Source organism: Poecilia reticulata, chromosome 5 (assembly GCF_904066995.2).
Source record: "Poecilia reticulata chromosome 5, P_reticulata-male-v2, whole genome shotgun sequence".
In the NCBI taxonomy this organism is placed as follows: domain Eukaryota; kingdom Metazoa; phylum Chordata; class Actinopteri; order Cyprinodontiformes; family Poeciliidae; genus Poecilia; species Poecilia reticulata.
This window is the reverse complement of record NC_088834.1, coordinates 19,874,703-19,899,090: the sequence shown is the minus strand read 5'-3', so window position 1 is coordinate 19,899,090 and position 24,388 is coordinate 19,874,703. Positions and strand designations below refer to the sequence as shown.

General features: G+C 39.2%; 2 protein-coding genes across 2 annotated transcripts; both read right to left on the bottom strand.

The window, feature by feature from the left end:
• Positions 1–172: 172 nt before the first annotated feature.
• On the bottom strand, positions 173–13,048 carry mettl1 (methyltransferase 1, tRNA methylguanosine). Its single transcript, XM_008410016.2, has 6 exons — positions 12,811–13,048; positions 11,320–11,447; positions 11,035–11,219; positions 4,335–4,448; positions 2,227–2,328; positions 173–558 (listed from the first exon to the last, which is right to left on the bottom strand). Exons 1-6 carry the CDS (start codon positions 12,891–12,893, stop codon positions 442–444), a joined length of 729 nt encoding a protein of 242 aa, XP_008408238.1. The 5' UTR covers positions 12,894–13,048; the 3' UTR covers positions 173–441.
• An 845-nt stretch (positions 13,049–13,893) lies between these two features.
• On the bottom strand, positions 13,894–22,924 carry LOC103465327 (E3 ubiquitin-protein ligase MARCHF9). The gene is made up of 4 exons (XM_008410018.3): positions 21,420–22,924; positions 17,429–17,584; positions 16,298–16,490; positions 13,894–15,001 (listed from the first exon to the last, which is right to left on the bottom strand). Exons 1-4 carry the CDS (start codon positions 21,768–21,770, stop codon positions 14,679–14,681), a joined length of 1,023 nt encoding a protein of 340 aa, XP_008408240.1. The 5' UTR covers positions 21,771–22,924; the 3' UTR covers positions 13,894–14,678.
• Between the last annotated feature and the right edge of the window lie 1,464 nt (positions 22,925–24,388).

Below are 24,388 nucleotides of genomic sequence, written 5' to 3'. Positions count from 1 at the left end.
TGTTCCTGCTGCGCACCGCTTTGATTTGAGCTTCACAAAGATTGGCCGATAGATAAGGATAATTGTTCATCACGTTGAGCCATGACAGAAAACTCTCTAATCTTGCAGCCAGATGACGATCCAAAACAAACAAGTCGCTGAAGGAATGGTACGCGAAGAAAACACTGAGATCTTGTCTTATAAAAGCTGCATAGTTTACTCAACCAGATCTGAAATTTAAAAAAAAAAAAACCTCAAAATGAGAAGTGTCTTGTGAGCTGGTGAGGGAAATGTACATTGAAAAAAATTAAAATAAATAAAAAAGAAAATCACCTTTTGTCTGGTGAACCATTGTTTTCACTTGTTGTTTAGGCAGAAGAAGCCTGTAGACGACTGAGGAGCTTTCATGTCCATGTAGTTAAACACATTAAAGTATCGCATTAAAGTCCAAAGTGTCTGATTTCAGAGCGGATCCTCGATCCTCTGGAAAACTGCGAGGTAGGTCTTCCCGCCGTTCCTCTGCACCTTCTTTCCTTCCTCGGTGCAGGAACTCAAGCGGCTTATAATGACGTCATCCACCTGTAATATTAAATATTATTATTAATAAACGATATTTAATATTAAAAACTTGGTGACATTCAGACCACAGAAGTCTGAACAGAAAAAGACATCTGAAAATTGCATGATTTGGTTCACTTTGAGCAAATTAAATCCTCTAAACGTTACTCAGAGAGGATGTGTTTAAGAACAAATATCAGAATCGGGGATCATTTGGACTTTGCAGCAGGTCCAAAGCTCTCTGACACTTTGTGAGTTTTTCACGCTGCTGTGCAAAGATCACTTGGCGTAATCATAATGCACATCTCGTCCTAAACGCTGATAAAACAGCACAGCTGCACGGATATCTAATGTATCCATTTATTGGTGAAGATATGAAAAGCAGCTAAAACACAGTCAGATTCACAGCTGCTAAACTTTCCCATGTTTTGTTTTGCTACAATCACAAACTTCAGTGTGTTTTAGTTGGGATTTATGTGGTAGACAAACACAATGAAGCTCATTTAAAAATCATTTAAAACATGGTTTTTAAATGATTTTTGAATAATATTCTGAAAGGTGTGCATGTTTCGTCCTTTCTGACTGAGAACAGCTGAAAATGTCTCCAGCAGATTTACACATATAAACCTTTAGTCCTGTCTCCTTTGCATAATCCTGTAATCTCAGTCAAGACAGAGAACATCTCTGAACATTAGACTTCAAATCGGGCCACAGACTTCCAAATGAATTTAGGTCTGGACTTTGACTAGGCCACGTCGACATGTAAATATGGTTTGATTGCAGCTCTGGCTGCATGTTTAGAGATTTTCTCCTGCTGGAAGATGAATCTCCACTTGAGTCTCAAATCTTCTTTTTGCTTTCTTTCAACAATATTCTTACATGTTGTTTTACAACCTAATCCTGCTTTAAAGCCCCTGACCCGTCGGGTCAAGCGAACCTTGAGGCGTTCAGGGCCTCAGAGGTTCTGTATTTATTTACCAAATGGACTGTATTTACTAACCAGGTGACCCATAAAGGATCAGAATTTTTTTTAGGAGTATCAAAGAAATAGGGACTCAATAAAAAGAAACACTTTTCAGATTTGTATTAGCTAAAAAAATTGAGGCTTTTGGTTGTAGTGGGGAAAAAAACAGACAAGTTTAAAAGTTGTGGACACTTTAGCAGCCGCTTCACCGGAACTGGGACTGTGTAGTTAATTTCAAAATAAAAGTCAGGTGTGCTAAATCAATGAGATCGGATGTGACAGCAATCTCTCTCCGTCTGAGGTTTGCAACTCAAGGTTCAGGAGGAGAATTAAGGCCCAGAAACAGGAAGTGTTGATGCTGTTCGGACAGTAAAGTCTGATAAAACCTCGCTTGAATTTCATCGACTCCGGTGAAGCAAGAAATAAAACGTTTCGGATGAAAAACGCAGCCAATCAGAAGGATTCTCATGTTTAGATGTACGAAGCTGGTAGAGATTTAACTGTGTCAAAAAAATGTTTCTACTAAGTGTAGACTAAGGCGAGCTGAATGTAAACATCTCAGGTTTTGTTTCAGGATAAACACTACTTGTATAGTAGAGAATAACTTTTTTAATGTCTAACATAAAAACAACTTAAGCTAAGTGTGAAAACACTAAATGCCACATCCTTAAATTTGACGGGGTTTTTTCCAGGAACTCGGGGTTAAAAGCTGCGTGTGGACATACCAGATCCTCTTCTGGCACACGTGCAAACAGCGGATGTTCGCTGAAGTGCTTCACCATCCAGAGGTGCACCTCCTCCACATCTGTTATGGTGTACACCAAGCCCTGAGGCAACCAGGAAAAAAGAAAAAAAAATATTCACATGAAGGTCATTAGGACACTTCTGGGAAAATAATAGGCGAACAAACTTTTACTGTTGTTTAAACAGCCATCTAGTTATCATCCAGGTAAACGTTTCCCCTGATAATAAAATTTGCTCTTTTTTTTCTGAAAAGTTCAGTGTTTGGGCTCAAAGTTGATGCTTTCACCACCCTTACAGGGTAATTTATGTAAAAAAAAAAAAAAAAAGATAAAAATAGCAAACAGACAGTACAGAGGTGAATCACCTGTGTCAATAGAGTTTGCATTGGAGGCTGAGAAGATAAAGTTACCAGAAAATGGATTTCTTAGGATGCTCAGCAGTGGAACAAATTTCCACAGTGGTGCATTTCAGCACGTAAAACTTCGGGGGTTTTTTACGGGGCAGAGCGATGATGAGAGATGGCGTTATCAGCAGGCAGCCACATCAATCTCCGTTGCTCAATCACTAATGTTTACTGTTTGGGGTGTCGTCTGAGCATATTTCAAATCCAATCCAAAGTGATGACTAAATGACACGCTGTGAGAGAAGCTCTATAAATAGGCAGGGTCCTGACAGTCTTCCCACCCAGCGGCGAATGCGTGGCAACGCGCCAACGCCGAAGGCCCGTCGACACACTCCCCGACACACACACACACGCACGCACACACCAATCCGTAAGTGGAGGAAAAACAATAAAGTCAAATTTAGACACAAGCCTCCCATTGTTCGCTGAACCCTCCATCAGCGGCGCTGTTCTGCTCAAATGTCCCAGAGCTGCAGGGGCCGGGTGGGAGGGGGCGTCACCCGGCCGGGTGGGTGGGGGCGTCACCCGGCCGGCAGCAGGCGGCTTGCTCAACCTGATTTCACTGAATTCACTGATTTCTGCTGAACACAAGCTGCTGATAAAATGAGAGAGGGGAGGAAAAAGCTTTCCGCTGCTGCAGCAGGTTTAAAATGAAGATAAAAATGAGCTTGTGTGTAAATCAGAGCATCAAAAAGGGAATTTATTTCAGTAATTCAATTTAAGTTTTACAAAGATTAACTACAGCTGAGCATAACTTTTTTAAATCACAAAAAATAAACATGATTTCATTTTATAGAAATATAACGGCCTACACCTTTATATCTTTATAAATACCTTCATCTTAATACCTAATACTAATACTTAATACCGGCAAAAAATATGTATTATTTAAAGTAACATTATAAAAACTAAATTATAATTTTGTTTTACTTGCTCAGTGATCATGCAAGATTATAATTAAAGTCGTCAAACGTTTTGTAGAATAGTAATGTGTAAATCACTGCAGAACCAAAACCTACACTGGGTTTTGAACGTTTTCTTCAGTAAGAGAAAAGCATCCAGTTTGCAATTTTAGGATTGACTGTGGAAAAAAATTAGAACAAATATATAATCTTTTCTCAGAAGTAAAGAAGGATTTTCTTTGTTTTTAGCCACATTTAATAAATTAATTAAAAGTAAATCTTTTTAATTACGTTTGCTTTCATGTAAAAGTCACAGGATCGACGTCATGCTATTTAATATAAAATTAAAGAGAAAATAAAAGTGTGTTTATTACATGTTTATTACATTTAAGTAACATTTTTTCACTCGCATCATTCATGAATTACAGTCATCGGCAGCATAAAATCAGTCCAGGAGACGCAAAGAGTTTCAAACATTATGATGACAGACGAGGCAGAGAAGGGAGAAAAATCAAAGTCCTGAAAAGACTTTACTTCACAATCCTCTGTATCAGTGTTGCTAATGAGCATTCTACTGCCACACTTTTTCCTTCCACTCAACTTTCCTTCACTATTGCGAACAACCAGCTTCTTCAAAAAATTTACTTTTTTAGGCCTGCCCTCCATGTGTTAGATGAAAATGACTGAATCAATGAAATAAAATACATTTTTTGGTGATATTCTGATTTATTCAGATGCAGTCGTAAAGCTGAATTCAGCAGACACGAGTGGCGCTCAAACATACCCGGATCCTGAGTGTGTAGGCGTATTCTGCTAACAACGTGGGACTGACGATCCTCCATTTGTGCTTGGTCTTCTTGAAATGAGGGTCAGGGAACAGGAAGAACATCTTACTGAGCTGCAAGACAAACAGTGGGAACAATTAGTCAAGCAAACAGAGAAAACAAGTCAATTGTGTTGACCAAACAAAGAATTTGGGAAATTTCTGTCGACAGCTCATCGATATTTAGAAATAAAGTGTTTTTACTGCCTTCATTTAAAGTTAGAATTTAAAGTGAAGAACCAAACAGATGAACCAGAAAATCTTCTGAGTTCTCTGTTGAACGTAACATTTCATAATATTCTGCAGTCAGAGTTTAAACTCTACAAGACTGGAATTTCCCTCCTGGACGTTTTTTTTTTCTTCCACAAACTTCAAAATGTCTTTGACAGTCGCTCAAGTGCAGGCACCACTGATATTAGTCTGGCTGATATATTAAAGAAAAAGAGAACTCCAGTCACTTTTTATTAGTTAAGATAAATAACATCTGGTACAGACAGAAAGATGTGGGGATAATCACCAGGAACAGCAGCAGCCTCAGGGGCTCCGAGCTGCTGATGGAGGACGGAAAAACAGCAATACTTCAAATCATTTTTAGGTTGCAAAACAAAACCAGAGAGGTGAAAAGAGGAAAGTGTTTCGGCTTTTTGGAATATGCTGGTTCATGCGTGTGAGAGAGAGAGAGAGAGTGGCACTACATGCCCAACACCTGATCTGGGTGGTCCTCTCTTCTTTCTTGTTTATGCTAATTATGAGCTGCACAGAAAACGAACGAGAAAAGACGCAGCCATTGTTCACATGACTTTACCAATGATTCCCGAACTGATATATTTATAACCTGTGAACCTAGCCATACTTGTTATTAAGCAATTAATCAATTAACACTTTTGTTCTTCTTAATCCATTTTATTTATGGCTTTGGTTTTTATTTCATTTTTATTTATTAGTTTCAGTTGCATTTTGTTTTGGATTTTTATAATATATTCCAGTGTTCAGCATAAAATGAAAGTATATTAGTCTTAGAGAGAGCGAGGCTACATTGCTCTACCAATATCAATATATTATTTGAAAACAGTCTCAAATATCATTTATTGCAAGAACACCTGGGACAATTTGTTATTGTGACAGGCCTACAGGGGGCCAAAAAAGTATTTAGTCAGCCACCAATTGTGCAAGTTCTCCCACTTAAAAAGATGAGAGGCCTGTAATTTTTATCATAGATGTACCTCAACTATGAGAGACAAAAGGAGAAAAAAAAATCCAGAAAATCCCATTTTCTGATTTCTAAAGAATTTATTGGCAATATATGGTGGAAAATAAGTATTTGGACAGCTACAAACAAGCAAGATTTCAGGCTCTCACAGCCGTGTAACTTCTTCTGTAAGAGGCTCCTCTGTCCTCCACTTGTTACCTTTATTAATGGCACCTATTTGAACTCGTTATCAGTATAAAACACACCTGTCCACAACCTCAAACAGTCACACTCTAAACTCCACCATGGCCAAAACTAGAGAGCTGTCAAAGGACACCCGAAACAAAATTATAAACCTGCACCTAGCTGGGAATACTGAATCTGTAATAGGTAAACAGCTTGGTGTAAAGAAATCAACTGTGGGATCAATTATTAGAAAATGGAACACTTACAAGACCACTGATAATCTCCCTCGATCTGGGGCTCCACGCAAGATCACACCCCGTGGGGTCAAAATGATCACAAGAACGGTGAGCAAAAATCCAGAACCACATGGGGGAACCTAGTGAATGACCTGCAGAGAGCTGGGACCAAAGTAACAAAGGCTACCATCAGTAACACACTACGCCACCAGGGACTCAAACCTGCAGTGCCAGACGTGTCCCCCTGCTTAAGACAGCACATGTCAAGGCCCGTCTCAAGTTTGCTAGAGAGCATTTGGATGATCCAGAAGATGACTGGGAGGATATCATATGGTCAGATGAAACCAAAGTAGAACTTTTTGGTCAAAACTCTACTCGTTGTGTTTGGAGGAGAATAAATGCTGAGTTGCATCCAAAGAACACCATGCCTACTGTTAAGCATGGGGGTGGAAACATCATGCTTTAGGGCTGTTTTTCTGCCAAGGGACCAGGACGACTGATCCGTGTAAAGGAAAGAATGAATGGGGCCATGTATCGTCACATTTTGAGTGAAAACCTCCTTCCATCAACAAGGGCATTGAAGGTGAAACGTGGCTGGGTCTTTCAGCAGGACGATGAACACACCACCCGGGTAACGAAGGAGTGGCTTTGTAAGAAGCATTTCAAGGTCCTGGAGTGGCCTAGCAAGTCTCCAGATGTCAACCCCATAGAAAATCTGTGGAGGGAGTTGAAAGTCCGTGTTGTCCAGCGACAGCCCGAGAACATCACAGCTCTAGAGAAGATCTGCATGGAGGAATGGGCCAAAATACCACCAACAGTGTGAGAACCTTGTGAAGACTTACAGAAAACATTTGATCTCTGTCATTGCCAACAAAGGTTATATAACAAAGTATTGAGATTAACTTTTGTTATTGACCAAATACTTATTTCCCACCATATTTTGCAAATAAATTCTTTAAAAATCAGAAAATGGGATTTTCTGGATTTTTTTTCTCCTTTTGTCTCTCATAGTTGAGGTACATCTATGATGAAAATTACAGGCCTCTCTCATCTTTTTAAGTGGGAGAACTTGCACAATTGGTGGCTGACTAAATACTTTTTTGCCCCACTGTACATGTTAAAACCACAAACGTCAAAGTATGTTCTTGAGATTTGGGATATGGGATGAACCAACAAAAAAAAAACAAAACAAGATTTGTGTAATAGTAGAGAATGCTTGACGTATCAATATTTGAAATGTGGCATGAACACTTATAGATGGAACCACAAATTTATAAAAACTACTAAAAAAACAGAAAATTTTTCTTTACATGAAATCAGACCGTTCCTGTTTTAGATCACTTAGCATAACCAGAATCTGATAAATGCTAGATTAATCAGAGATACTGATCTTATTTTTTAATTTTTTTTCAAATTTAGAAGCTTTGACCCATTTCCTCGGTATTTGGTGGCCTTTGTCTTTGAGCTTGAGTCAAACCTTATGGGCTTCCTTAGCTCAGATTATCCTAGTAGTGAAACTCAGTCAGGTTTGTAGGCCGCCACGCTTGCACATGCGATCTACCCAGAATGCCTCTGTAGCCCTGAGGTCAGAGCTTCAAACATCGACGCTGTTGTCCTGAAGCTGCTTTGAACCGATTCGGTTCATTCAAGCCTGAGCTTTTCCTTCCTGGCTGATGCCGTTCAATGTTTAGATGATATTCTTCCCTCTTGATGCAATCTATTTCATGAAGAGTAAAACATCCCACAACATGATGCTGCCACCTCCTTACTTAGTTAGGCTAATGTTCTCGGGTTTGGAAGCTGTTAATGGTCATTTCTTTCCCCAAACATTACATTTATGTTTCATCGGATGACAAGATGTTTCTCCAAAACATTAAGATCTAAAGTAATCCGACTTCTCGCTCTCTTAGAAGTCTTCATGTGTGCACATGACTTGTTTAGATGATGACACTCTGATGAGCTTCAGCCATTTTCACAAAGTCTTTTGCTTTTACTTGACTAACACTTTGCAACAAAAGACGTCTGAGACAGAGAACCTCTAGTTTATTATGTTCATGTTCTAGTAATGGCCTTCTTCCTCTCTGAGCAGCCTTACAGCCCAGGTCAGTATCGGACATGTTTCACTGAAGATATCGACACTCATTTCTGGGAGTGCACCGATTTATCGGCCAGACAATTAATCGGTATCCATTTCCATCATCGATCGATAATCGGCCGATACTTACATTTGAAGCCAATCTTATCTACCTCGGCAAAGGTCTAAGAATCAGCCACTGTCCTTTTCTGCCCTCCATTAACAGAGGTTTGAGGTCAGGTCATGTCTGCAGTTAACAATAGTCACCCCACTGTTACCAACTCAGTGACTTTCTTGCTATATTTAGCAACATTTCAGACACAAAATTCAATATCGGCCAAAATCAGAACAAGCAGGTCAGGCTTTTTAAAGATCACTAATCGGGAATCGGCCAAAAAACTGCAGTCGTTGCAGCCCTGCTATCTTCCCTGCTTCAGCAAACATCTTCACAAGGTCTTCTGCTTTCGTTCTAGGGTTGATTTGCCTATTTTACGCTGAAACAAGTACATCGCTGGGTTACAGAATCCATCTCCGTCTTAAACAGTAAGACAGCAGGACATTCTCATGCTATTTATACTTGATTATAATTATCTGAACACATAAATGTTTCAGTTTCATGTGTCTTATTGTAAACAAGGATTAATCACTCTTGTGAAGGTCCACAGTCCTCTGCCTTATATCTTTTCTGTTTTAATGTCGTGATGCTGTGACACAAGGCAACAATGTGTTACTTTAAAGCACATCCACAGATGTTCCCCAATTAATGCAAATGTTGTGAAGCTTACGAAGCCGTGACATCATCGTCTGGGATTTTCCAAACTGTTTAGTCATCTGAAGCCCTTTTCTGATGTGATTAGTTTTACCTAGTAACCACATATTGTCTGTAATAATCGTCAGTGTTGTTAATCCGGTGTGAATCGGCCATGTCAGTAATTTGTAAAGTAACATTTTCCTCTCAAATTACCAATTATATCATGCTGAACTACGAAGTCACGTGAAAACCCTAATCCAATGGGAATAGGCATCACTGTGATTTGGACAGAAATGGGCGAGATCCGAACTGTAATTAGGCGGTTTCTGTTTTCCTGGACGCACTTTTATTTGCTTTAAGAATGGAGGCTGAAATGCAGCAAAACCCTGTCGACCTGAAATGTATGGCATCAAAAAGAAAAGGATGAAGCAAAATCAGATGCAAATGGAGGCTCACATCATGCATATCTTCTGTTTGAAGCCTTCTGGCTAGCGCTAGCGGCAACACAAATCTCAGTAGCCTGAAAAGTTGTTTCAACATTAACTCACCGGGCCACAGACTGGACACCCCTGGAATCAGATGTATTTTCTATTGATACTGATAATGTATCTATTGCGACGCATATTGTTATTGATTTATTATCCAGCCTTAGTTGGATTCATCTATCTTCCAATAAACTATAAAACTTTTGCTGCTCCAGTTGAAACAAAACATTCCCACAGCATCATGCTGCCACCACCAAGTATGAGATGAAAAGGGGGTTGAATACAAATGAACTGCATATTTCTCAGAGTTTTTGTTGTATTTCTCCTAAATCAATTCATCCTTTTTTGTGTCAGTTGGCGAGTCTTTTATTGAGGTCTAACGAATAAATTCCCAATGAGACAGAGATAAAAAAAAAAAAGGTGAAAAGAGGTCAAGGGTTATGAATACTTTCACACAGCTCGTCTTCACCTAAAGTAAAACCAGGCTCTCCCTATCCTTTCAGTTCATGTGAATTCATTTAAAGCGCTTCAAATCTGGGTTTGGCACAGCGTCTCCTGTCTGGAAGCGTAATTAAAGCTCACATCGTTCTGATTTAACCTGAACAGCATGGCAAAGTCACAGCAGATTGATTCAGTGTGTGCACTTTTATATGAAACACCTTTGTGATGTGAATTACACATACATGACACTTTTACAGCTCTTCTGTACATGCGCTCATTTCCGAGTTTATTCCCAGTCAGGGGGCATTTAAGGTGAAAAGTTGTTTTATCTAGGCTAGCTAATTCATCCCCTCTCCCACACAAAGCACACGGTGTAATCTAAAGCGAGTTCAAACAAGTCCTATATTACAGTATTTAACGTGAGCAGCCTCTGCACCGAGCTGACACGACGCCCTTCCCCAGTCAGTGAACCCATTGTTGTAAAATTCCTGGATGTATTAAATAATCTGCATAATTTTATCAACTCCACCTTTTAAAGATAAACGAAGCACCTTTTTATGAAACACATGGCCTGGGCTTTAGTCGGTGCCATAATCAGTGAGCTGAACAGCTAAAATGGGGATCAGTGTGTTTTTTTTTTACAGAAAAATTTTCATTTTTTTGAGGGTTAAGGTGGGAAATAGGAAATGTTGTCCTGCAGACCATCAATAGTTGATGGTTTGAAGAGATAAAAGAAAGAAAAAGAATTCGGTTTGGGGCAAAATCTTGCAGAATAAAAAATCTCTTGTTGTTCTTGTGAACTTGTCTTGTGAGTTTTATTTAGAGGTGTGCCGATCGATCGGCCACCGATCATAATCGGCCGATTTCCGTGAAAAAGTGTATGATCGGTGATCGCCGATCACACCGATCGAAATGATTTGTTTATTTGCATCATCATCGATCGAAATGAGATCTCCTGCATCTCATTTCGCAGCCTGCCTGTGCAGCTGGTCTCCTCTTTCCTTCACACTGGTCAACAATGTCTTAATATGACAGAGAAACAAGGCTACTGATTCTGACCTAACTGTGTGTGAGAAATAAACCAATAATATCTGACTGGTTGAAGAGCCTGACAATTCATCAATCCACTGACAAAGAATTTTGAAAACCGACACAAAACTTAAACGTGTGAAAAATAAATACATAAACAAATACAAATTGTGTTAAAATAACAAGTCTTTGCCTCTTTTCTTCACTTTGCCTCACTTTTTTGTTTCTGATTTAGAAAATCCAACAATAAACCCATAGAGGTTAATCTACCTGTCCTTTGAAGAAAAAGTTGGGGAGGTACTTCATTGCGTTGCTGCGGAGGCACGCGATGTTCTGGTAGCTTCCCGGGTTCATTTCACGCAGTGACCGAATGCGGTCCTGCACGTAATCCGATACCTTCACTCTGATCTCCAAGCCCAACATGAGCTTATCTGGGAACAGTGGCGATAACTCCACTGGCAAGAGGAGAAGAAGAAAGGATGAAGACAGAAACACAATACAGAACTATTTTATAGCAGAGAAAAGCGCGGGCCTCCAGGTCAGTGACCTATTTACCCAGAAGACCCCCGTATCCACAGCCAATGTCTGCAAACTCGACTTTAGGGGCCTCCGTCTCCGACGAGGGCCCAGGTATGAGGTCTGGATACAGCTTGGACCAGTCCATTTCTTCAGGACAAACCGGGCTGGAGAGGAGGAGGAAAACATGGTCAGCTGCAGAAAATCCTACTAAGATCACAATTATTTCTCCAGACTAACATTATGGGTTTTATTAAGTGATTTCCCAGACTCGGGTGACTTCAGAACTTCAAAATGCAGCACAAAGCTGAAAATGCGACACATCGCAGGTCCTCTTCTCTTCACTATCTCTGACAATGACCAATATTCAATACTAGGGAGCATGTCCAAAAATTCTGTAAAGTTAATCAAGGAGCATTGAATTGTCCTTAAGGTTGGGGAACAGTGTGATGAAGTAACCACTAAGATGATGCTATCGGATCCATAAAACCCATACAGATGGAAAAACAGACAGGAGCTAAAAAGGACAAAAGACTGTTCTTGTTGCTTCAGAGGAATTTGAAATGTGCACCGTATGTCAATAAATTACAAAAAATTAGATAATATAAAAATGTGCATTTCAAAGTCTACACAACTTAATTAAAATGTAAAAAATCAAGACTACAAAAAAATTATCTAAAAACTTATTTGCTCTTGAATGTAACTTAGATCAAAATAAATAAAAATGCTCAAATTTTGATTTTAAAACACCTTTAAGTTGTACATCTTTACTGTTTCTATTTCTGAGTATTTTCATTTTACACTGCGCACCCACTCGGCCACCGTAGAAGACCGTTTCGCCCAACATATGCATTTAGAATATTTTTATTTTAGTTAAGAAAAAGCCAGACAGTTAAACTAACCCAATACTGGTAATTTAAGTTACAGAATTTTATATATAAATCTATTTTTGTTTGAATATAAACTGATGAAATCAAAAAGTAAGGAACCTTATATAATTGTTTGAAATAAATATACTATTTATTTACATTGTCTTTTCTTCTTATCAGTCACATAATTTAAACAAAATCTCGACCATTTGAACAGAAAAATTGGTTTCTGAATTAAAAATCGCTTCTGCATCGAATTGTGACCCTAAAAATCGGAATTGAATCGCCAGACAACGAAATAATCGGAAATTAGCTAATTAATATGTGGAGTCGCAATATTGACCCACGAAGAATAAATGCTGGGGTTAAATAAACAAAGTATTAGTTTCAGAAATTATACCGTAATTCTGAATGTATTCTTTCCATTTTATTGTTGATACAATACAATCTTTCAAGTTGAAGAGCCACAGTCTGCCAATTAAAAGAGATTTGGTCATTTAATGCACCTTTAACCCCCTAATTGTCTGTAAACGACAGTAGTTCCACAGAAGAGTCTCACAGTCCTCTGTGTTCAGTCGGAATAGAAAAGAAAAAAGCACATGTGGTACATCACACTGAATGTTGTGCCGAGTAAAGAGCCTAATGGGACAACTTCACTCACTAATCAAATGTGTGGTGCGCCATCGGGTTTGCGTGGGCTCGCTGCCTGTAGTAGCGCTTCTGCGGCATTGATGTAGAAGCCATGCTGGGTTCAAGCACAGAATATAGTCCAAACTTTCACAGATAAAACACAAAAAAGCCACTTCTGGAACGAAAAGTGGTTGATTCCTGTTTGTCACATGCGTGGAGTCGCGGATGTTTGACGTCATCAGAAAGTGTCCGGAGAGAGTTGCCAGGTTTGTCAGAATCACCGTCGACGAAGGCGCTTTTCATTTTAGATTTGAAAGTTCTCATCGGAAATAGAGAACTCAAAAAGTATTGAGTTAATTAGGATGAGTATGAGTGAAAGGTAAGCATCCAAGAAATTAAAGAAATTACTCAAGTAAGAGTAAAAAAGTATTTTGTAGAAAGAGAAATCAAGTAAAAAAAAACTGATAACATCTGATTTAATATTTTACAATGTCATAAGACAGACAAAAAAAATAGCATGAGCAAATTTTTGTATATAAAGACTAAAATGATTTTTTAAAAATCAAATGAATAATAATAAATGTATGTAATAATTACAAAAAAGCATTTCTCCAAAAGTTATGGTCTCTGTCCTTGCAGGGTCACGGAGGGGCTGGTGTTTGTCTCCAGCCATCATTGGTAGAAAGGTGAACAGATTCACACTTTTTTTTTTTTACCAAAACATGTTCATCTGTGGGACTGTATGATGGCTGAACATTACCATGTTGTTTATATTTGTATAAACTTGTTTGAGTAGATGAAAGTGGGACCTTCAGGCTTTTAGCTGAATCCAAAAATTAACCAGATTTGGTTCATTTTCTCTTTCTGATTTCTTATGGTGTCTTCCTATTTTTTGATGATGCCACACAAGAAAACACTGTCGACAGAAATAATTTTGGTCATCCTTACCTGAGTTGAAACAGAAAGTGTTTAGACTGATTTAACATTAGTAACAAAAAAGGTTAACAAATAAAACTATTTTAAGGCCTTTTACACATTTTAATAGAGGTATGAAAGTTTTCTCCATCTTGAAATATGTTTCAAACCCAACAACATGAAACAGGCATATTTGTCCTTCAGTCAACGCACACTTTAATACAGACATCAGTTTAAAACATTTGAACAAATATGCCACATCAACTTTTTTCTGAAGGCGGGCATAAACTGTATCAGTTATACATTTTACATGTGCAGGTTTGTGTTTCTTTGTGAAGGTACATGAGGGCAATGATGGGAGCAATATTAATATCTGCAACATGTTTTTTTTTCTTTTGTATATATAAAATAAAGTAAAAAAAAAAAGTCAAAGTCACATTTTGAGACATTTATTATGGTAAAAATTATCACGAGGTTTATAAATAAAAAGTTTACCCAGGTTTTTGGGGAATAATTTCAGACTTTTCCAAACGTGACTTTCCAAAGTTCTGTATCCTTTACCTGCATTGTGAAATCAAAGACATTAAATTTCACCATTTGGCTATGGCAGATGCTTCAGCCGTGGGCTGGCTTTCTATATGTAGAAGGGAGGAAGGAGAAAAGGGAGGGATGCATTCAGAAAAGGTGTTATTGAACGAAATTTGGAAATGTTATTTTTTTCACCCTTTGACTATCTTTTTTCATGCTTATTCAGACCAGGAGACAACTGAAATGAATATGTTTTTTCTTCCAGCCATGTGTTTTTACTCAGCTCTACATACCACTGCTCTGCCTTCCTCACGTTTCAGAAACAGACGGCTCCTCACGGCTCAGGACGAACCTGAGAGCACATCTTATCACTTCAGTCTCAGGCAGATTTTATGGCACGTTAGGATTTTATTTTATCAGCACTTTTATTTCCTCTTCAAAGACCGAAGAATGACCTCACACCGTGGTCACTCTCATGACCACCTCCTGGTTGGCACCATGCAGGTTCGAGGGCCTCAGCTGGCTGAGAATGTGCAGGATAGTGTAGCCACAGTGGTGGGTGAAGATAGCCCTGACGTGTCGACTCGTTGCTCTCCGTCCGTCGGCCGCGATGCCGTTTGAAAAGTTCCTTTCGACTTGACCGGCGGATTTGCTGCTTGAACTGACGGAGTCGCCCAGATCCTTGGTTTTCTCATAATTCAGCACTTTCCACTGCTGGTTCACTGCCCGCCAGCGCTTAAAGATCCGGTAAACAGATGATCCTTCGTGGATTATAAGACCTGGGTGTTAAGGGTAAAAGGTCGGGAGAGATTGGGGCAGGAAATAGTCTTACAAACAGACAAACAAGTGCTTGTTCAACAACAACCTGAGAGCACTAAAAAGTACATAAGGTACGTCGTGTACCAGTCAAAGTCCAGATTAGAAATTGGTGCTAATGATGTTGAAAATGATTGATCTTCAGCTACTTTGCGAAGGAGAATGTAAATCTCCAAACTTGTATTTTGGAGATTTACAGCCAGACATGATGGCAAATAACATATAAACAGTCAATAAGTGTTTGTTACTTAAATGTGGACTCAGACTTATAAACAAGTACAGAACATTTTGAGAGAACTAATCGTAAATCTCTTCATCCTCAACAGATTAATTGAAGTTATTTTGGCCCACAGAAACCACTGGTGCTGAGCTGTAGGAAATATTTTAATATTTAAAAAAAAAAACAACTATCCCTTTATGAAGATGAGTGCAGTTCACTGTTGGTTTTAAAAATCGATTGTGTTGTAGTTGGAAACTGGAAAACTGGTGGAGTTTGATTATTGTTGTTGTTAGTGCAAAAAGCTACTACTGATACCAGACTTCAATCCAGTATATTGGACTTTTGTGTAGAGTAGCACAGAACATGACTGCAAAGTGAAAGTTAAAGAATGATTTGTTTTCCAAAATTCTTGCAAGTAAATTTTATTAAATCAGTTTGAAGAACTATCGTTTGCTGCTCTCTCAAGTCATGCCTTATGTAAATACAGACATTTGTGCCCATTCTCCTTCGCAAAGGAGCTGAATTTAAATCATTTTCAACATCATTAACACCAATTTCTAATCTGGACTTTGACTGGGCCACTCTAACCCATGAATATGTTTTGCTCTAAACCATCACAACGTAGGTCTGGATGTTTGTTTAGAGGTGAAACTCTCCCCCAGTCCCACGTCCTTTGCTGTCTTCAACAGATTTTCCCCTCAAGGTTGTCCCGGTTTTGCTTAATCAATGTTCCTGTCAACTCTGACCAGTTACAATTCCCATGCTGAAGGAAAGAATCCCCACAGTATGATGCTACCGGTACCGTGTTTCACAGTCAGGAGGATTTGTTCAGGCTGGTGTGCAGCGCTAGTTACGTATAGCTTCTCTTCCATAAAGACCAGATTTGTGGAGTTGAGTTCATTGCTGCTGGGTCAACAGATTCATCTGTCTCTTGTATTATAATTTACACTGATGTTTGTGACTGAAATAAAAACTTACGAAGCACTTCAACGCGTATGAAAACCTTCACAAAACACATAATAGAGCTCCAATCTCTTACCTATGCATACTACGTCCATGAAGCCGTACATGCTGTAGCATATCTGGAACAAAAGATCCTGCCGCTGCCACTTGGCCGAGGGGCTGAGCGACGACCACACCAACCAGGAAATGCTGGCAAATAGGAAGAGAGAGCCCAGCACAATGGCAGCAATCTGCACCCTTTCAATCACTGTCAGAGAGATGGCCTGCCACTGGACACAAAGAGAGAGAGAAAGACAGAATGCAAACCCAACAATTTTCAATCTATGTACAGCATACGTATGCATATACTGTCTAGTGAAATTCATGTTTATCCTGGTGGTGGTGAAATTAAGAGAGGTTTGTGTTTTTCTTAATGAGATTCAATCCATTTTGAAGAAAAACCGTTTTCTACATCAGAGAGAGAGCCTGGGCAACTCAAGCTTAGTTTCTTTCTAATTAAATTCAAAGTATAAAAATATAAATTCCCAAGGTTTAATTAAGCGCTTGTTCCCCTCCAGAGTTATCATGGTTTCATTTGCACCAGAACTTCAGTTATCCAAAATACCTATTAACTGCTACTGTGTCACAATCATCCAAACACTCGTTTTAGAGAGGCAGACAAAGATGAGTAAGAAGCGATATGCAACAAGACAGAGTAATAAAAATACATTACATAAATTAATCTTATTTTAATACAACTTTTACATTGATTAACGTCTTTGGAGTGGAAAAAAAAGAATACCCCACATTCTTGTTTTTTTTAGCTTTGTTTTATTGCCCTGAAACCACCACTACCACATTTAACAATGCATATGACATAAACGTCAGCAAGAACTCCAGTAAACCCATCACTACAAGATTAAACCATTTTAAACCAGCTGGAACTGCAACAAACTGCGCTGAACCAAGTTTATTTCTGAATGTTCTTTTAACCTAATTTGTCTGGACATATAATACATCTGGCATAATGGCACAAGAAAGTAATTAGCTTTTCTGCTTTGTGTGGACTCTACTGTGAATCCCACACATGCGATAGTTACATTTTCTGTTTTTTCTTTAACCACTCAAATATCGTGAAGCGTTTCCTTTCCGAGATGCGACCTGGCTGTCCAAAATCAAAACCTGATGCATTCATTAACTGATCTCCTTTCTTGTTCTGGGTGTGTACCTGCAGTGGGTTCTTGGTGCTGATGGCCAGAACCTGGTACTTGAAGTAGCAGAGCTCGCAGCTCCAGGAGCCTCTCTCACTGATCCAGCGGATGAGGCAGGACTGGTGAGTGCAGCGCACGGAGCCGTCACAGCGACAGGGGCTCAACAGCTCCCCCTGCAGGACAAAGATGGGTTACTGCATGAGACGAGCAGATGGGCTGCTTATTGAAACGTTGAAATAAAAATATATATTTAATAAAAAAAGACAGAAAAATAAATAACTCAAGCATAACTTTACACTCAACACTTACAGGGAAATTCACCAGCTGTGGACGCTGGATAGAGTTAGTCCATAAGGTAGGAGTTTTAATTAAGAAAACAAAAACAGATGCTTTTGATCAAATCTGCATATAAAAATATTTAAATACACAGATGCAGAGCAAACGACACTTATCAGCTCTTCAGGAAACCACAAACAAAAAGGCCTAAAATGTAAAACATGTGTTTGAAAAACCTATAAAATAAATGTAACGAAAGCATTTATTTTTTTTTTACTTTTTGAGTTAATTCAGAGTTGGAAAGAATTTGATGCAGTGTTTTGTTTTGTTTTTTAGCAACTATTCAAAATGGGAAAAAGAAAAGAGACTGCTATAAAGGTGAGACATGGTTTGAACTGCACGAGTTGGAAAAAGCTACAAGAAAATAGCTACTCAGCAGTCAGAGGAATTGAAAAGTTAAATGGACTGAGATGGTGATGAAAAAGGATCAAGAGGGGGGTTTTGGGGTCCAGCAATTGCTTATTTTAAGGTTTTCAACATCAGGAGTGCCAGTATTGTAGAAACTGCATGAAACATGAACTGTTAAATTTTTACCTTCAGGTTGGTGGTTTTCTTCAAATAAATATTATTTGAAGAAAACAGAGCCAGTTTCTGTCCCCAGACTGTCACTCTGATGAATACAATAACGACTTTGGGGTGTGGGTAATAAAAAAACCACATTTGCATTTCCACAACTTTCTGTTCTTTTTTTTTTAAGTTTCTTTGTAAATGTTTACTAATGGCTGTACTGTTCCTTTAATAATTTATTGTATTTCTTTATTTATTGTATATTGTATTGTATTTCCTTTCTATATTTACGCTAAATGTCTAAGTCAGATTCCTTGTTTGAGCACCCAGTCTTGGTCAGTAAAGCTGACTTAACTCTGATTTGATTGAACGGGAGTTTTTAACATTCGGCTACATTTTCTTTCCCTCTTAGTGGATCGTTTTATTTAGATACAATAAAAAGGGACAGAAATAGACTGACATGTAAAAAATTTCCCACCTTCTCTGCATTTAAAACAGCCTCATTTTCCCGTGGCAGTAGCTCACAGTGATAAACGATCTTCATCAGTAACGAGCAGGATCCAATAAATCCAGCATCTATTTTCAGAGCCCTTAGATGTCGCTGACTCGTCGTCCTCTCTTCGACAGTTTCACACGCGTCCCTCCTCTTTCGAGCGGCTCCGCTGTCATCCTCTTAACTGCCTTGAACATGATTCGTTTTAGCATATTTTTGACAGCTGTAGAAGCTGTTTGTTTCTCTTCTCTTTTCTAGGGAGGTAATTGCCACGAAAAAAGTGCTTTGTTTAAAGTCATTCACATTTACAAATGAGTGAATTGCCAATCTGCAGCACGTCACGATATTGAATCATAAATGCCTGAAAATGTCTTCATAGAAGATGGTTGCATTCCTTTGATTATTTTTGGTAAATTACTGTAAGTATAGATGCACATTGCATCCAGAACCTTGAGGTCAAATAACCAGAAGGTCTTTGCTGTTCCCACTGCAAAAACACAAAATCTTGCCAAGTATTTTGGGTCTAGTTTCCAGTGCAAATATCTTAGCAAACTTGAAATAAGACAAAACTAACTTACAAGTAGCATTTTAGTGAGACAGAGAAGCTTGTTTTAAGAAAATAATTCCTTAATAATGATGAAAAAGTTCTACTCCCCCTGACAGACTATTTAATTTACAACAAGACATTTTTCCCATGTTACACAAGTTAATTTATCTGCCAATAGAACAAGAACTTTTCCATCAATGTTAAGGAATTATTTACTTAGAACAAGATTCTATATCTTGCTGAAAAGTTACTTTTACATTAATTTGTCTTATTTTAAATGCAGTAAGATATTTGCACAAGAAACTAGACCAAAAATACTTGGTGAGAGTTTGTGTTTTGCAGTGTTCCCCTATCTGGATCAGCCAATCTCTCTACATTAGATCATTGATCATCCACTTTAATTAACTGATCAAATATCTCTGAATTTAATTCCAATCACTTACTTTTAACCCTGTTGATAGACTGACTTTGTAAGTTTCTAATGTATTTTAGTCTGTTATTTTTGTTTGTTTTCTTTTTGTCATCTATGCGTGTTACGAAGCAATTTCTGCAGCTCTTGGGTGTTATAAAGTGCTACGTAAATAAAATTTAAATTGACAAAATCTGTCAGTGTTGACGTATTTCTGGAGTCTGAAGTTCATCCTCCCTTAGCACAACAACTCAAAGCACAAAGCCAGAGAGCCACAGTGGAACGGTTTAGATACATGTGTTAAAACGGCCAAGTCAAAGCTCACGCCTGAATCCAACTGATAATCTATGGAAAATGTTAAAGAATTGAGCCCAAGGCTGCAGATTTAAAAACACAGATTGAAAAAGAAGTGTCACTATGAGGCATTCACGATCCATCTGCTCCCGAATGCCTTCATATGAATATATTTGACCTCATCTCATGATATTTTCCCCTAGTCCTCCAAGGAAATCAGAAAACATCTGGAGTAGTGTTTTTTTTTCTTGTTATTGTAATCATTCAGCTCCCTGAAGGCTCTCAGTCTGACAGCTCTATTTTCTGACTGACTCCGGGGGCTGTCTGAGGTCTTTAATTAGTTTTATACCTGGAGAGGAAACAAAAACTTTCCAACACATGCAGCGGCGCATGCTTCTCACAAGTTCAGACCAACACTTTGCGGAAATGGGATTTAAAAACGTGTTTTTGCTTTGCATTTGCCGTTTTCACACTTTCTCAAGTAAGAGCAGGGAAGCTGGTTGAAGTCGACGGGAAGATGGCTGCAGCTCAAACACAGGACATTTGAAAACTTGTGGGAGGCTGAAAAAGACTTGAGATTCAACGGAGGCTCACCTTCTAGACAACAAACCCAAACATATAACCACAGCTGCAGTAAAATAATTTAAATCAGGGCATATTTATCTGTTCTGTTCACAGATGATCTCAATCCACTATGATTTGAGTTTAAGCTTTTTCTACTAGGAGATAAAGACAAAAAAAATTCTTCTCCAGATCTCAAAACACTTGCTGTTTTAATTACAGCAAAAATACAAGTCAATATAACACTTTTTAAAAAATGTATTTGAAAAAAATATAAAATAACAGCTCTGTTCTGCTCTCTGGTGGTTTCTATAATGCTGAGTTTTCTCCCCAGACTGTTCTTAAAAGAAGCCCTTTGTCTACCTGCAGCTAATATTAGATCACCACTGAACGCTCAGTTTGGTTTAATCTTAGTCACTATATGACTTTACTTTGAAATTGGGGCACACTGCATGGAGAGTTACAGATGAATGACTGTGGAAAACAACCACACACAAAATCTTGGATATGTTTGGAGTCTTTGTTGCGTCTCTGCACCATCAAGACGATGGTTTAAACAGTCGATTTTTTAGCTGTATTCTTTTTTAAACCAAAGCCTGATTTAAATTTCGTCACATCATCATGTCTGGCCTCTAGAGACTGGGCTTTATTTTGGGGGGTGTCAGATTAAAAGGGGGTTGAATGCGAGGTGTGTCAAGATTTTTATTTGTGCAAAAAAAAAAAGACCATGTGTCATTTTCCTTCTCCTACCAAACCCGTCCATCTTACCTAACCTTGTTTAACCACGTGGAGGCACTTTGATAATGACAACAACAACAACGATCTACCCCGCTTGACTTGTGTTTAGACACAAAAGTTCACCTTTTCTGGCCCCTGGAAGCAGATCCTGCACTGCTGTGCTTGCACCCCACTCTCAGAAAGACTCGGCAGGGAGGACGCCTCCAGACTTCCTCCTCCTCCTGCTCCCTGGGGTTTGTCTCCTTCTTTATCCTCGGAGGTCAGGCTGCGTTGCCGGGGCCCGTAGTACTCCTCGTCGTCGTCCCGGTGGGAGCAGCTCATCTGTGGCCAGCCACAGCCTGCGATGGTGAAGCCTCTCATCCTGCTCTGCTCTGGGTCTGTGCCTGGGTCAGTCCTCCGGCTACTCGAATCCGAGTGCATCAGCAGCAACACTTTGAGTTGACTGAAAACCGTTCCAAGACGGTACTTGAACATGTCTCAGAACCTTCACAGCACAGGCACAGCCCCCCCTTTTTTTTGTTGTCGTTTCTTTAAAACATCATAATTATTAGTTTTATTATTAAGTCTACTATTGTGGAATTTATCACAGAGAGCAGTTCACATCTTGTTATATTAAAAAAACTACAAAAAAAGAGAAAAAAAGCATGCTCGAAACATGATAGGCTGGTAGATCAGCCCATGGCTCTTTGCATATCCTGTTGTTATAGCATGTGCACTGCAGTCCGACCAATGAGGAAGGGTTACTGTTTTTCTTTATGGATGGAGGCGTTTTCTATCGGGATTCAATTACAGAGCTCTAAACCAGGAGCCCAGAGCCGCTTAAAGTCAGAATGGAAAGGTCCAGCTGCCGTCCAGCAGGTCCAACAGGACCCAGTAGAGGTTCTGAGTGACAATGAGGAGCTGTTCAAGGTGTTATCCTCAAAAAATACCCTGTCTGAATAAGAAAATCAATACGGGTCTCGAAGGGAGGTCGGTCGTCAATAAAAAACCCCACTTATTGAAGGCATTTATGTTTTTCATTAGGAGGAGGTGAGCAGCTTGTGGGAGTCCTTTGTTTCTCCGCGGTGGCATCCATCAACTCCCCTGCTGTCTCTGCAGGCTTTGTCCCACACCTCGTCCTCCTGAAGCAGCTCCCGATCGCAAAGTTTCTGGTTTTTAAATCGGTTCCGTTTTATCCATGCGGCGAAGGAGCGTTGGACGTCGGTTCAGCGTCAACTCTTCGCCCAACCATCCCGGCGCCGCAAGCAGAGAAGACGGATGATAGGAGGTGAGAGCAGGACTCCTCCAAACACGAAGTAATGTGCCGAAATTACGCAGCAGCAGCGGTCCATGGTGGCTTGGTTCAAACAGCCGCGCACCATCCTCAGCAACACAGACCCTCTTCACATGGTGAAATCCCGACGCGACTCGGTTCCTTACCCCACAGGGTGCTGACAACGAGTCTCCATCTCCTCCAAACAGGAACTTCCTTCCTCAGCCATGAAGCCGCCGCTCGCTCCATCCTCTGTGGGAGGTGTGAGGCTGGAGCTGCTGTCCAACGTGCTGATATTCACGTGACGTGTTAGCCACGTGCTCATTCATCCAACACATTATCAGAGACGAAGTGTTTGCTACAACACCTGCAAGTTGTCGGGAGGTTCGGCGTGCAAGCCAGCATGTGGAGGAGTTTAAATAAATTAGAAGATTGTCTAAAAGTTTTATTTGAATACTTGAGGTTTTTTTTTTTTAAATCAAACTCATTTATATATTTGATTTATGTAATAAGTCATTTTTATTAGCTTGACAATTACCGTATTTTCCGGACTAAAGAGCGCACCATACTATAAGTCGCACCTACAAATTTTTGAAAAAATAAAACATAATAAATAAAATTAAATTTAAAAAAAACTGGACACGTAAGATGCACTGGACTATCCACCTTATTAGTATGTCCCATGCTGCTTTGCGTGAATTATGGACGCGACTTTTGCCGTTAACCGGAAACGCCATTTGTTTAGATGTTAGCAACTCGCTAACCGGCTTTCGTGAGAGCTTTTAGGCTATAAAATATGTGGGGACACCAGCTATCAAAGTTTAAATATGAGAATATTGGTTTACCGCAACCTACAGCTATTGCGGGGAGGGATGACAACTTGAAGAAATGGCCGCAAGGTAATGCTAATGAATCCAGTTTGTTTGGTAAAACGGGTGAAACAAGTCCACACAGCACAGGACTTAGGAAGCTCCGATCGGTCAAATCATGAACTTTATTATTGTTTAAATTCAAACGAAAAATAAAATTCACATCATACCAAGCTAATATTGTGTAGTAGTTCTTGTGTTTTATACACAAGAACTACTACACCCCTATGCGTTGCATACCCTGCATACCCACTTTTTGCGCCACTGCTCACGAGAGTCAAAAACTGTCCATTGCGGAATCCCATAAGCGGGGGTGGAGGTGTAAGATCAATGCTTTTATTTATGAATGTCTGACTGTTGTCATGAAGTGTAATTCGGTAAATAACGACATTTTTAATGCAAAGTTACTTTAAAAGTTGGATTAAAAGTCTATTAAAAATGTCAACTTTGCATTAGAGCAGTGTTTCTCAACCTTTTTCGGGCCAGCGCCCCCTGCCGTCCTCTGAACGCCCCCTGGGGGGCGGTACCGCCCACGTTGAGAACCGCTACATTAGAGTGTCATTATTTACCGAATGACACTTCATGACACCTGTTATTGTGTTCATAACAGGTGTTATGTTTTATGGCAGTATCATGTCAAGTCTTATGCACACCCTGTCAAATAAAATGTTACCCACATTTTTCAAGAGTACATTGCCGATATACTGTAACAGAATTGTACAAATTGTCAATACATTCAAAGTTTACAGTCAACCTGCTTATGAAAATTAGCACAATAAAACAATAGGTACACTTTGGAGGAAATGTGAAAAATATTTCACCAAGGACAGAGTATTGTTTTCATTCAATGTCACAGTATTCCAGATAAACTGACATTTCTCCTTCCTAAGAACAGTGAGTTTACAGAAACCTACAAAAAAGAACAATAGAGTAATTAGAAAGCACTGGTATTTTAAAGAGTACAGAAGAAA

Coding starts and splice junctions, on each gene's coding strand:
- mettl1 (XM_008410016.2), bottom strand. CDS start 12,893: ATGGCTTCTACATCAATGCCGCAGAAGCGCTACTACAGGCAGCGAGCC. Junction 11,448..12,810: donor GCGCACCACACATTTGATTA/GTGAGTGAAGTT, acceptor CCTCCTCTCCAG/CCCGGTTTGTCCTGAAGAAA. Junction 4,449..11,034: donor ACTTTTTCTTCAAAGGACAG/GTAGATTAACCT, acceptor TTTGTCTTGCAG/CTCAGTAAGATGTTCTTCCT.
- LOC103465327 (XM_008410018.3), bottom strand. CDS start 21,770: ATGTTCAAGTACCGTCTTGGAACGGTTTTCAGTCAACTCAAAGTGTTG. Junction 16,491..17,428: donor GCACCAAGAACCCACTGCAG/GTACACACCCAG, acceptor CTTTGTGTCCAG/TGGCAGGCCATCTCTCTGAC. Junction 15,002..16,297: donor CATGGACGTAGTATGCATAG/GTAAGAGATTGG, acceptor CTTAACACCCAG/GTCTTATAATCCACGAAGGA.